General features: G+C 38.3%; 1 protein-coding gene across 6 annotated transcripts in view; it reads left to right on the top strand.

Moving 5' to 3' along the window:
- LOC106879040 (orexin receptor type 2) overlaps positions 1-15,000 on the top strand; it is an 83,500-nt gene that overhangs the window by 68,283 nt on the left and 217 nt on the right. For 5 of the 6 annotated variants that reach the window (XM_052976587.2, XM_014928454.3, XM_014928452.3 and 2 more), the window contains exons 2-3: positions 7,623-7,671; positions 10,622-15,000. The exon at positions 10,622-15,000 is cut by the window's right edge and continues 217 nt beyond it. In XM_052976587.2, the coding sequence (XP_052832547.1) occupies positions 11,394-12,458 (1,065 nt within the window). In that variant the 5' untranslated portion in view covers positions 7,623-7,671; positions 10,622-11,393 and the 3' untranslated portion in view covers positions 12,459-15,000. Of the gene's footprint in view, positions 1-5,021; positions 5,664-7,622; positions 7,672-10,621 lie in introns of those variants that run through there. The other variant, XM_014928453.3, reaches the window with a different exon arrangement.

Below are 15,000 nucleotides of genomic sequence, written 5' to 3'. Positions count from 1 at the left end.
TGTTATGCCTAGGGTACCATATATTTGGACTTGTACAGTTTTGTTCAAGTTTTTATTATTATTATTATTATTATTTTATTATTATTTATTATTATTATTATTATTGTTATTATTATTATTATTATTATTATTATTATTGTGATTATTATTATTATTAAAGCTGGCAGAATCGTTAGCAAGCCGGACAAAGTGCTTAGCGGCATTTCGTCCGTCTTTACGTTCCGAGTTCAAATTCCGCCGAGGTCGACTTTGCCTTTCATCCATTCGAGGTCGATAAATTAAGTACCAGTGATACACTGGTGTCGATGTAATCGACTAGTTCCCTCCCCATAAATTTCTGGCCTTGTGCCTTTAGTAGAAAGGATTATTATTATTATTGTTGTTGTCAAGGCGATGAGGAAGTAGAATCGTTAGCAAGCCGGACAAAGTGCTTAGCGGCATTTCGTCCGTCTTTACGTTCCGAGCTCAAATTCCGCCGAGGTCGACTTTGCCTTTCATCCATTCGAGGTCGATAAATTAAGTACCAGTGATACACTGGTGTCGATGTTATCGACTAGTTCCCTCCCCATAAATTTCTGGCCTTGTGCCTTTAATAGAAAGGATTATTATTATTATTGTTGTCAAGGCAATGAGGAAGTAGAATCGTTACCCAGCCGGACGAAATGCTTATCGGCATTTCGTCCGTCTTTACGTTCCGAGTTCAAATTCCGCCGAGGTCGACTTTGCCTTTCATCCTTTTGGAGTCGATAAAATAAGTACCAGTTGAGTACTGGGGTCGATGTAATCGACATATCCCCTCTCCCAATACTGCTGGCCTTGTGCCAAAATTTGAAGCCATTATTGTTGTTGTTGTTGTTGTCGTTGTTGCTGCTTTTGTTTATCTTATCATAACGCCTTCCTTTTTTTTGCAAGAAAAGGCGGTTTGTTTTCCTCTACTTTGTGGCAACGGCGAAGGAAGTTGTGTGGTCGAAAGGTTTTTAGGACAGAGCCCTCACCCAACTGCTTCAAGTACCACTTGAAAAGGAAGGTGCGGGGTGAGAGAGCAAGAGAGGGGAGAGAGAGAGAGATGTGTTTCCCTTAAGTGTGAGTGGGGGAAAAAATGGTGTGGCTAAATGGACTGTGGCCTAGCTATACAACTGAAGGTAGGCGTTAAGAACTGCGAAGAGGCACTTATTTCCCTTTGATGTATCAGGGTAGACCAGTAGTGTATGTTGTCTGTGACGGGGGGAGGTTGTTTTGAATTACACCGTGGAGCTGCAACTAATGTTTTCTCTACGTCGTGCATTTGTGCGCGCGCACACGTTTTACAACAAGCGCACAATGTGAAAATATGTGCGCACACTAGCAAAAATGTGCACACAATGGCGAAAATTATTAACGACGTGTAGGGGCACCGTATTTCGTTATAGAACCATAATATACAAACAAGCTAGTCAAGAAAATCTCTATTAGAGACGACAGCAGTATTAATACTACTTCTTAATATAAATCCTGCTTTTATCTCTTATAGAAATTTCCTTGACTAGCGGACTAGTATCCATCAGCGAGGATGACCATAAAGAGGTCGAAACCGTACGGTCTGATGGTTTCAATATATATCAAGTGCAGAGTGCATTGCATAACCAGCTGGAAGAGGCATCCTCCTGGGGTTAAAAGAGCCGTATCGTCGGCTCCTAGGGGATGTATGTATGTATGTATGTATGCTGCCATCAGTGTCTTAATGGGTAAACCATAATTTCTCTCTTATTACGTTAGTAAATATACATCCATCCATCCATACATACATACATACATACATACATACATACATGCCATAGCGTATTTCCTTCATTTCACGGTCGTTCAGGCACAATTTCCTGATAATACCAAACAAGGTTTAGGACAAAATGTTTCAACATATGACCTCTATTGGCTATCGCGGATCATAAAGTCATCAGTGAGCATTGTTCAAAGAGAGAGTCATGCACAAAGTGAAATCGCTCGCAATATGCAAGCAGCAATGGTTTCCCTAATCTTTTCAACGGAGACCACACTAAATGTGGTATTTTACTGAGGGCGGTATTTCAAACTATATGGTTTTGTGGTTATCGATTACTTGAGTAAAATATGTATCAAGCTTGTATTTCGAACGAATCGGCAATGGGATGTGCCTGGATGATAAAACATCTAACTTTTCTCTGCGTACGCATCTGGAGAATGAATCATTTCTTCTGTTCAAGACGTCGTTGTGTTTTATAGCTAGGGTTTCATGTTTATCGGCGACAGATAAATTTGTATTATACGTATGTATATTCCATGCATACACAGAGACACACGCACATACACACACACACACACACACATACATACATACATACATACATACATACATACATACATACATACATACATACATGTATGGAACATACATTATATTGCACAAATTTATCTGTCATCGATAAACATGAAACATTAGCCACACAACCCAACGACGGCTTGAAAAGAAGATATTCAATAATATATATATATATATATATATATATATATATATATATATATATATATATATATATATATATATATATATATATATATATGAGTGGTAAGAAGCTTGCTTTCCCAAACACAGGGTTCTGGGTTCAGTCCCAACTGCATGACACCTTGGGGACGTGTCTTCTACTATAGCCTCGGTGCCGTAGGTGCCGCTCAATAGGACGGAACCCAAAACCGCGTGGTAGCGAAGGGGGCCTTCTTAACTACGCGGCCACGCCATGTCTGCATGTAAACGTATGTATATATATACGTACATGCTATTGCAAATGTTTGCGTGTACGTGTATGTGTGTGCTTGTTTGTGTATGACTGGTGTCTTAAGATATGGACACACTATACAGTTGCCCGGGGGGGGGGGGCTCATGGCTCTACGGGGCTCCATATCTAACCTATTTATGTTTTGGCTTGCTGAAAGGGGAGGCCCTCTTCGGTCATGAATGACCATGGGATTGCATCTAGAAAGTTACCCTCTGAACCACAAGTCCGAGCAAGTTCGTTTATGGAAGGCCAGCAGTCACCCACGCATACCCCCCCCCCCACACACACACTCCACATCATTATATGTATATAGGGTAAAAGAGTAAAGACATCCTTCGGTCATGAACGACCGTGAGATTGAACCTAGGCTGACTGAATGGACAACCAGTCGTCGAGGTCATACATGGATACACTCACTGCATCTGTTGCACCGATCGCTGCACTATGTTCTTGTTCTAGAGAAGTTCTTACCTGTAATTAACTTGATGAAAACAGCTTTAGGTGTTTTCGCTCAATAAACACACACAACGCCCGGTCTGGGAATCGAAACCGCGATCCCACGACCGCGAGTCCGCTGCCCTAACCACTGGGCCATCGCACCTCCACTTTGTGCATTATAGAAGGATAACCACTTCATTGCACATAAATTTTAAAGACAAAATTTTATGCGGATCCCCCATGGGCCACGTGGACCCCTCCATTGGCCACGTGGACCCCCAGTTGAGAACCACTTATCGAAATCCTCCTTTCATCTTCAGGTATTAGCTACGCAGGGGGGCTTTAATATCTTTACTTTATCATGGCCCCATTCTGTAATACCTTTTTTTTTTAGCTTAGTTTTTGCTTTTCCTCTAATTTCTCTTCGTGTTTCTCTTTTCTCCTCACAACTCTGTTATTTCAACCACCATTTTTTTTCTATTTATTGGCTGCTTTGAACAGAGAAAACAGTTTATTTCGTTCGTGTATTTTTACAGTCCTACAGCTGATATTTTTAATCGTTTTCTAATTGCATAAGGCCCTGTATTCATGCTAAATATATTTGTTCTGCGTCAGATTTTAGATGGGGTCTTCTAAATAGAACGAATTAATTATTATTATTATTATTATTATTATTATTATTATTATTATTATTATAGTTGTTGCTGTTATCATTATTTATTATTATTATTATTATTATTATTATTATTATTATTATTATTATTATTATTTTTTTAGGGCGCCAGGTAAAATGCCAAGCAAAATTTCGCCCGTCGCTACGTTTTGCGTTCAAATTCCGCCGAGGTCGACTTTGCCTTTCATCCTTTTGGGGTCGATAAAATAAGTGTCAGTTGAACACTAGGAGTTGATGGAATCCCATCTCTTGGAGTTGCTGGCCTCGTGCCAAAATTTGAAACCATTATGATCGTGTCCCTAAGATATATGCATTATTGACAGCTGGTGATGTAGAATTGTATGATTTGCTTTATGATGGTGCTTGACATGTTCTAGTGTTTCTTGTGTGCTATTGAATGTAGACAACATGGAATATAGGCAAATTGGTGTGTGGAATATAAGCAAAATTAGTTGTTCAAATACAAGTTAGACGCAGTTCGAGGTCTATAAACAAAATCGAACACAAATACACAAGATGTGTGTGTTTGTTAGTTCGTGAGTCGGGTGCATTTTAGGCGTAAGAGAATACATTCTCAGTGCGCTTGGTCTTAAAAACACCTGAATGCAAGTCATAGGCAAGCGAGACAACTCACATCAGATCCCTTTTCGGAGACACGAACTAACTCATACACACCTTGTATATGTATGTTAGATTTTGTTGAAAACTAGTTGTGTTCTTTGAACGGGTCGTTTCGTGCTTATGTTTGATATAAGCCCTGTGATTTGTGTGGTCTTTTTTTTTCTTTTCTTTGTGTCTGATTGCCGTTCGGAAACCTTGTGGGTTTATCTTCATCGCAGTGACCTGACTTACATACTTTACTTTTCAACATAGTCTTGTTAGCTTTTATATTATGTCATACATTTAAGCAGCGTGTATGCGCTGGGTTACTTTTCATAAGAAGTGATTGCGCATGATTGTGAATGTGCTGTATGGGCTGTTTTACACGAATGTGTGGAAACTGTGAGTGGTTGCTGTCAAGACGGTGCATATCGGTTAAGTGAAGGCATGGGCTTGTTTTGTTTAATGGGCCGTGGCTGTGAGTCGGCCGAGTACGTATAGTATAAGTCTTGCTATATCATTTCGTGAGGCTTGTGTTAGATTTGTGATGTGTGCAGAGATTATGTTGCTCCAATCGCGCCAGTAAATTGAAAGTGCCTTCTTGTATAGAATGCATGTTGTAACGAACAAAGCTCTCTTTTCGGTTGTACAACGCAGTGAATCCTGTATAGTTTCTTTCTCAATGATTTTAATCATATCTACCGCTCCAATTACTATTTGTACGGTTTTCAACATCCTGTTTATTTCAGTTTCAATTTCCCTTATACTATGACTGTTTTTTTCCCCACTTCCTTCCGGGCAATGACTTGGTTAGACAAAGCGAGATAACTATCAGAGTAAAGAGATTTCGGCTCCAGTCCTTCATAATTACATCGTAAACAGTTTGTTTTGGACTCCATCTCAGCGAGACAGGTATATTTCAGTTTATCGTATCCATCTCGTCGGTCAACTACTCTGCATTTGATACACGTTTAGCAAGGACGGCCATACCGGAAATGATGTAGTCAGCCGCCTCATTTTGCCAATTGCATCATAGACTGAACTCAAAATTAACATCTTTCAACACAAATTTTATCTTTAATTACTTGTGACAAGAATTGTTGCGGCTCAACTAAAATGGAACATTCTGTTTCTCCTTAAAGGTTCAGACCATTTCATCCATTGTAAGTTTTTATTCTCGCTTACTCCCACCTTGTCGTGTTTTACGGATGGTTATTGTCAATAGTGTTTTTGCTTTGTTTTTTTTTTTTTTTATTTTCTTTTGTTTAGTTTATCTTAGGATTTCTATTTTGCTTTTGGCATTTATTCTTTTTTAAAACGGTTCTGCCGTTTATTCTCTTCTATATTTTTTACTCCGATTAAATTAGATTTTAGTCTGTATTCAATTATTTCCTTGTATAGAAAGCAGGGGTTCTCAACCATTTTTTTTTCTATGGACCCCTTTACTCTTTTACTCTTTTACTCTTTTACTCTTTTACTTGTTTCAGTCATTTGACTGCGGCCATGCTGGAGCACCACCTTTAGTCGAGAAAATCGACCCCAGGACTTATTCTTTGTAAGCCTAGTACTTATTCTATCGGTCTCCTTTTGCCGAACCGCTAAGTTACGGGGACGTAAACACACCAGCATCAGTTGTCAAGCGATGTGGGGGGGGGGGGGACAAACACAGACACACAAACACACATACATATATATATATATATATAAACATATATACGACGGACGTCTTTCAGTTTCCGTCTACCAAATCCACTCACAAGGCTAAGTCGACCCGAGGCCATAATAGTAGAAGACACTTGCCCAAGGTGCCACGCAGTGGGACTGAACCCGGAACCATGTGGTTGGTAAGCAAGCTACTTACCACACAGCCACTCCTGCGCCTATATATACTATTTTGAATACTATTTTATTCTGGTGGACCTCACATAGCCATTTGATGTTCAAAAACTAGTTTTATAGAAACTTCTTTTCTAAATTCTTGTTTTTCACACCTTAACTTGTGTAGGTTGAATTACGTAAAACATTAAAGAAAGGGACCTAGCTGTTTCTTGCAATCCATACCAATACATATATCAAAAGGAAACGTTTTTCAGAGACCCTTTAAAAACTCTATTGTGGATCCCCAATTTATTATTTTGTTGTGTAAACCCCCCAAAAATCTTATATGGACCCTCGGGGGCCATATGGACTCTGGTTGGGAACCACTGAGAAGTCGCTTTTTTCTCCTCGTGTTCCTTTAATACATTTTAAAGCTTTTCCGTTTACTTCTTTCTGAGTATTTCCTTAATCTCATTACTTTGTGGTGTACGGTGCTGGAAGATGTGGGGACAAAGGACAAGGACTTTCCTTCATGGAGGTGAAGAGGGGAGAGGGAGATGCTGCCCTCGACTGAATTTAGCGAAGCACGGGTGAGAGCAGCGAAAATAGCATGGGTGGAGGGAGCCACCCTTAGTATAATTCTGTAAGTCTGAGAGAGATAAGTAGACAGGGTACTTTCTCCCTGATATTCAGGGAGATCTTGGATAGAGAAGTCCCTGGATTAGCCTAGAAATCTTCCTCTAACAGGAGGATTGCATCATCATCATCATCGTCGTAGTTGTCATTCTCCTCCTCTTCCTCTTCACCATCATCATCATCACTATTATTATTATTATTATTATTATTATTATAGGAAAGAAAAAGTACCAATCCCGAAAGGCAGGGCACCCATGGTTTTTTTAAGGGGTTTTTCCATGAGCAGCCCTGGAACGTCTCCTCCCTATTGAGGATTACACATTGTTTGAATTTTTTTTTTTTTCGTTTCATTATGCTAACCTTGTTTGTACGTAAAACCCTCACAACAACACGCACGCACACACACACACACACACACACACACACACACATTCTTTGTTTTGTCCCGTACTGTCCATAAAGAAACCATTATCAAAATAATTATTATTATTGTGTGGCCAACAAAGAATTATAATTGTTATTGTTTTTATTATTATTATTATTACGTGACCTTGTGCCAAAATTTGAAACCATTATTATTGTTGTTGCTATTATTATTATTATTATTAGTAGTAGTATTATTATTATTATTATTATTATTATTATTATTATTATTATTGTCATTACAGAGGGTGTTGAGCGGTTGAATCGATAGAGCAGAAGACAAAGGCCTTTGTGGTATGTAGCCTTGTACTTTTATCTTATGCGTTCAATTCCTGCCCATGTCGATTTCACATTTCGTCCCTCGGCACATCCAGAAAATACGTCCTTCACAGACATTGGAGTCGACTTAATCAACTCGGCAATTTCTCCCAAAACGTTGTGATTTTGTTATGAATGGGGGTGAGGGTTGGGTGCTGTAAAGGGCAAGGTCACTGTTATACCTCTTAAAATAAAACAATGACGATGTCCCATATATCATTAGAAAAAAATAGTGATTTCGCCATTTTGACTTGGTATAAAATGTGTGAAATTAAAATTTGTTTAAAGTGAAAGTAAACATTATGAAGAAGGCAGATACGAATGGAAGCTATTTTATTCTTCTGTTTTTACAATTTAACCCGAGAGGAAAAGGAATCTCACATGTCCCTTTACCTTTTTCGGGATTTTCAAGATCGGAGAGGAAGACGTCATCTTCCAACTGGCAATTGGACCTCAAGGTTTGTAACAGAATCATTGCACCAAAACACACTCAAGGATTAAGTGTTAGTGTTAACCCAGCCGACGGATTTGCGCTTATCTCTTCATTTTTTTCATCGACTGCTTATTTACGAGCATTTTCTTCCTCCTCTCGTTGACATTTTTATATAATTTACATTTTTTTTTCAGTTAATAAAATCCAATTTCTAGCTATAGTTTAAACTTATTAAAAGGAAATCAATATTTTTAACATTTCATATTTTTTTTTAGTTTTGTCTCAATAACAATTAATTTGGGGCTGTAAAAGCGTTGCCTGTGAAAAAAAATGGGCTAACAGGGAAACTAACGGGCACAAGAATGATAACACTCTTAATTAATTGAGCCTGGAAAAGTATAGAAGTGAGAGCTTAAAAATATTGTAGCTGAATTCGGAATTGAAATTAAAAACAAAATATATTTCATTCAAATATGAAAGTACACTCCTCTTTAGAGTCTAATTCTACCTAAGAATATATATATATATATATATATATATATATACATATATATATATGTGTGTGTGTGTGTGTATGTATACGTACGTATGTGCTCATATACATATATATCCTTTCCACTCCTTTACATAAGCAAAACACCAACAATTCATCCATTTATCCACTTTGACCTCGTATTGGTGTGCATTGCCATGAAGTCACGAATTCAACCATAGCAATCATACAGGCTAGCTTACACTCGCACGCACACACACGCACACACACGCACACACACACACACACACACACACACACACACACACACGTACAAAGCGTGCGTGTGATACGCATAAACGCACAATGCATACACATCTTGTTGCACAATAGCGCCGTCTGTTGGTAGTCTGGATATTAGCGACATGTGAGGAAAATAGCCATGTGTCCCTTTTGTAAACGGTAGAAATAAAGGGGACAGGTTTTTTGTCATGTGATTTGCCTTTTATATATATATATATATATATATATATATATATATATATATATATATATATATATATATATATATATGTATATATATATGTATATATTGCCAACACATTCATATACACTTCGTGGGTGCTTGACTTAGTGGTTAGAATGTTCGGCTCACGTTTGTATGGTCGAGTGTTCGATTCGTAACGATGCGTTGTGTCCTTGAGCAAGACACTTTATTTCACGTTGCTCCAGTCCACTCAGCTGGCAAAACTGAGTAGTACCTGTAATTCGAAAGGGGCCAGCCTTGTCACATTCTATGTCACGCTGAACATCCCTGAGAACTACGTTAAGGCGACACGTGTCGGTGGATTACTCAGCCACTTGCACGTTAATTTCACGGGTAAGCTATTTTGTTGATCGGGTCAACTGGAACCCTCGCCGTCGTAGCAGACAGAGTTCAAGTTTGCATATGCTCTTGTTTATTATAAACCCATATATACGCACGTATACATATTGTAAACGCATATATGCGCACGTATACATATTGTAAACACGTACAATACACGATTCTATATTGTAAATATATACGACAAACACTTCTGTATTGTAGTTACATAGATACACACTTGTATATAATCTTGAAATCTAACCAAGAGTCAATTGTATCTTCCATTATTTCGTGCGAAGAATGAAAAGACCAATACCACTTACATACTGAGCGAGGGCAAACGAGCGTTGGAATTTAGCCTTTACCGCCTCCCTCCCTTCATCTTAAAAGCAAAAAAATACAAGCTACAAAAGCAGAAAACCACTGCCAAAATCAAACACATAGGAGTTGTTGTTGCTGCTGCTGCTGCTGCTGCTGCTGCTGCTGCTGCTGCAGCTGCTGCAGCTGCTACAGCTGCTCATGAGTTACTGCTGTTGTCACTTATAGATCTTCTTTTTGCCATTGTTCCTGACGAAGCTGCCATTCTTGTAGTTACTGTATATTTTATATCACTCACCACCCTATTTACTAAACAGTTGATTTATTAACCGCTAAGGCTTTCAAATCCGTACAATAATGCTGACATGACCGAAGGTATGATCCGCTTCGTTTTGCAGCCTATATCTTTGCTTCTCCATGCCTTTGTTAGATTGTAGAATTCTCCAAGGGCTTTGGATATTCTATTCTATATGTAAACTATATATAATATATTCTATTCTATATATTCTATATATTCTATATATCTTCCGTTTCCCCTCCGTCTTTCTTGATTGTCATTCCGAGGTCATTAAGTTCTTCGACGCCCTTCCGCCACGTTGGCGCCGATTCGCACAGATCCTTGTTGTCGGGCCTTATTGCCTAGTGTTTCAGATTTTTCTGGAAAGTGATAGAAATAGAAGAAAAGAACAATGGACAGTTTTCAATTCACATACTTAAGGAGAATTCTCGACATCACACACACACACACACACACACATATTTATGTGTGTGTGCACATCCTTGTTATTTATCTATTCATGCATTTGGTATATATTTTTCTAATCTTATTTTCCAGAACTGAATTCATTGACCAAGCAGATAACAAGACCAACAACAACAACAACAACAGTTACTACTACTACTACTACTACTACTACTACTACTACTACTACTACTACTACTACTACTACTACTACAGTAGCTGAAAGAATAACGACAATTGCAGGAACAGTTCTGAAAACTTAGAAACTTTGAAAGTGAACGAAAATAAAAAACAAAAAGAAAGAAACGAATCGTGAGTTAGAGCAACGACGATAAGAAATTGCAGCGTCACAGAACTGACGGAATTACCAGCACCAACGGCAGCCTGACCACCCGGAAGTGGGCAACAACAACAACAACAACAACAACAACAACAATAACGAGAGCAACGTGATCAAAAACCACCGAAACAGCAACAACAACAACACCTACTGCGACAACCACAAGTGGAGCAACAACACAGCAAAACAGCGCCGTCACCAATAATAATAATAATAATAATAATAATAATAATAATAATAATAATTTGTCTCGTCATAAACCACAGCGTTTGCATCAACAATAATGTTCATAATGTCTTACCTGTCAATTTTAAAGACTTGTTGGAGGAGAGACGTTATAGTTATCTGAAGTGTTACTCATTTGGAAAAAAAAATTTTAACCCTCAGTACACAGCTGGTACATATATAATATATATACAAACACGCTTGCGTAATACGTGTGCAGAGGAGAAAGAAACGAAGAGGTGAAAATCAAAATAAAGGACACACTGTAATATAAAAGATAATACTATCATCGAGAAGAAAATGGCGGCGAGTGTTCCTGTTAACGTGTCACTCCAAGAATTAAACGATGACAGATTTTTGGTTGGTATTCCGGCCGTTATTTATATTGGAATCCTCATGTTCATTGGTACGATTGGAAATATTATCGTTTGTTACATATTCTGCTTTCGAATGCGGAAAACCACAACGAACTGTTTTATTATAACTTTAGGCATATTCGATCTTTTGTGCTGCAGCATTGGAATGCCTACAGAATTTCTCGACCTCCGTTATCCGTATATGTTTCCGTCTGGTCTTCTCTGCAAGATGTTACGATTTATCACTTTCCTAACGAATGGTGCTTCTAGTTTGATTCTTCTAGTCATTTCCATCGACCGCTATCGCCGAGTCTGCCATCCACTCAAAGTTCAAATTTCGCCCAAAATGGCTCGGAAGATATCTGCTCTAATGACAATCATAGCCGCTATTTTAACCTGGCCGACGGTGGTTATTTACGGCATTCGCACGACACCCACGCCAGTTTCCACCATGAACGGCTCGGACTGTTCGGTGGCCGACAACATGAAATCAACCATTTACCCATCACTGTACTACTTCATCATTCTCGGTATCATTCTCATGTCGTTTGTGTTCATGCTGACCAACTACACGCTGATATGGCGTCAAGTGTGGCGAAGGTCACACGGTCAAATCCCCGGCGAGAACACGGCGCACGAAGACCCCAATCAATCTAATCGACGCCTGACTAAATCCCGGGCAATGGGCAAAACAAACTTAACGGTTTTTCTAGTAACGCTTTTGTTTATTTTGTCCTTTATGCCGGGTTTGTCAGTGAGGATAATCGAATCCATCAAGAAGTTTTCCAAAACCACCCATCCAACCATATCCAGCATAAAAAAACTAGTATTACGCTCGTATTTTCTAAGTAATGCCCTAAACCCAGTCATCTACGGATTTTTCAACGATTCTTTCAGAAACGAAGTGAGATTTCTTATTGGAAAAGTAAAGAAAGTTTGTTGCGGAAAAGAGGACACGAAATTGCCATCGGTCACAAACTCTGTCAATATGTCTGGACGGATCTCCTGACTAGATTCGGATAAGTATACACATTCTGGAAAGCTCTATTCACACTGATTTACATTTTTTTTAAAATTTCTATTGTTTGTTTATTTGTTTCTGTTAATTGTTGTTAATTTCTTTGTTTAAATTAATTTACTTAGAAATAACACTCATTATCGTAATCTGTGTTGAATAGACCTCCTTTCCCCTTCTCTGCAAAATCGCCATCCAAATTTTCAAAAAAAGACATGTGCGTCTTCTCCCAAGATGTCAGAGTCCCGTTTTCTTAATTTAATTCTTGTTGAAAAAAAAAAAAAAAGTGGAAAAGAAAAAGAAAACGAAGACTTTAACGACTGATTTTATATTTCGAAACGAAAATGGAAAAAAAAAAATAATAAAATAAAATAAAATTGGTTTATTGTTTCCTCTTTAAACCAGATGATGGCAACACTCGTGTACACAGTAAGGAGGATCCTTGAGGCTGCTCGACCAACTCGAAAGGAATAGCAGCTAGCTCCCTCAAACCAAACCCTACTACTTTGCAATAGCAATAATAATAATAATAAATTTTGCCCTTGGTGTCGAGAAGACACTCGGCAAGAAACGAAAACAGAATTGAAGGAAGAAGAAAAACTACTACTACTGCTACTACTACTACTACCACTACTACTACTACTACTAATAATAATAATAATAATAATAATAATAAATAATAATTTATTTCTTTATTGCCCACAAGGGGCTAAACATAGAGGGGACAAACAAGGACAGAGAAAGGGATAAGTCGATTACATCGATCCCTAGTACGTAACTGGTACTTAATTTATCGACCCCCCCCCCCCTGTCCGAAGTAAAAAAAAAAATGCTCCAATGAGGCATGATAGGGGGTTATGGTTGGAACGCCTTGACCTTTAATGATGGCTCTGCTCGATCAGGGCTGACCTGGGGTTAAAACGACAGCAACAACAAGAACAACAACAAAAATGAAAAGAATAAAACAGCTGAATCGAAACATTAACAAACGTAAAGAGAGCTGAAATAATCTGCTTCAGTATTTTATTCACCAACATTCATCCCAAATCAAGCGAGACAACTCTTTATATGTACAAAAACAAAAACTACCAACAGATGGCAGCACTCATTCTTTATCATTTTTTAAATTTTTTTTCTCCATTTTATTATTTACTATCAAAATGGTGCAGATGGCTAAAACAAAAAGATAAACAAAGAAAAGAAAACAAAATTAAATTGAATGGGAAAAGAAAAACAAGAAAAGACTGGGCTTTCTTTTTTTTTTTTTTTGCGAGAACTTTTTTGTCGATAGAGACGGTACGGAAATAAATTAATAATTATTTTATCCAATGAAATAAAAGAAAAAGAAAGCAACTCTTCATCGCCATTGTGTGTCAGCCGACACACGGTCCAACGAGGTGGTTCTCGTGGCGGGTGGGGGTGGGAGGGATGGGGGAGGTGATTGGGTCCATCGACTTGTTTGGAAATAGCCCCCCCAAATCATCCTCAAATCACACTCTTACACTTAGAACGCAAAAAAAAGGCATAAATGCATAGACATACACACACATACACACGCACACACACATACATAGACACACATACACACACATATATATGCATAAATACATACATACATTCATATACATATATATATATATATATATATATATATATATATATATATATATATAAACAAATAGTAAATGAGTATATGCATATATACGTACAGGTATGTGCGTACCGACATCCACCTGTATGTATAGGTGCATATCTGGGTACAGGACATTGCAAACAAAACGTAGACGAGAAAACACACAAGCCACATAGAGAACATTCTACTTCATCAGCTACCCCCGTTTTAACACCGGCGTTTCGAAGCGTGGCACTTTGGACAAGTATCTTCTGCTATAAGCTACGGTCGACCAAAGCCTTGTGAGTAGTTTGGTAGACGGAAGCTGAAAGAAGCCTGTCGTAAATACATATATATATATATATATATATATATATATATATATATATATATATATATATATGCGTTTGTGTGGGTGTGTGCACGTGCATGTGTTTGTTCGCCACCGCCATTTGACAACCGCTGCTTTGCTTACATCCCCGTAACTTAGCGGTTTGGTAAAAGAGACTGTTAAGGCAAGTACCAGGCATTAAGAAATAAAGTACTCGAGTCGGTCCGTTAGACTAAAGCCCTTGGAGGTGGTGCCCCAGCTTGGCCGCAGTCCAATAATTGAAACAAGTAAACGGTAAAATATGTGTGTGTGTATATATATATATATATATATATATATATATATACATATACACTCTCTGAGTGGTTGGCGTTAGGAAGGGCATCCAGCTGTAGAAACTCTGCCAAATCAGATTGGAGCCTGGTGTAGCCATCTGGTTTCACCAGTCCTCAGTCAAATCGTCTAACCCATGCTAGCATGGAAAGCGGACGTTAAACGACGACGATGATGATGATGATGATGATGATGATGATAAAGGTTGTCCATGCTTGCTGTTACACTACGTCTGTTAAAAAGAAAGAAATCGGGAGGAT

The sequence above is a fragment of the Octopus bimaculoides genome, chromosome 24 (genome assembly GCF_046866305.1).
Source record: "Octopus bimaculoides isolate indiv1 chromosome 24, ASM4686630v1, whole genome shotgun sequence".
In the NCBI taxonomy this organism is placed as follows: Eukaryota; Metazoa; Mollusca; class Cephalopoda; order Octopoda; family Octopodidae; genus Octopus; species Octopus bimaculoides.
This window is presented reverse-complemented; position numbering and strand designations above follow the sequence as displayed.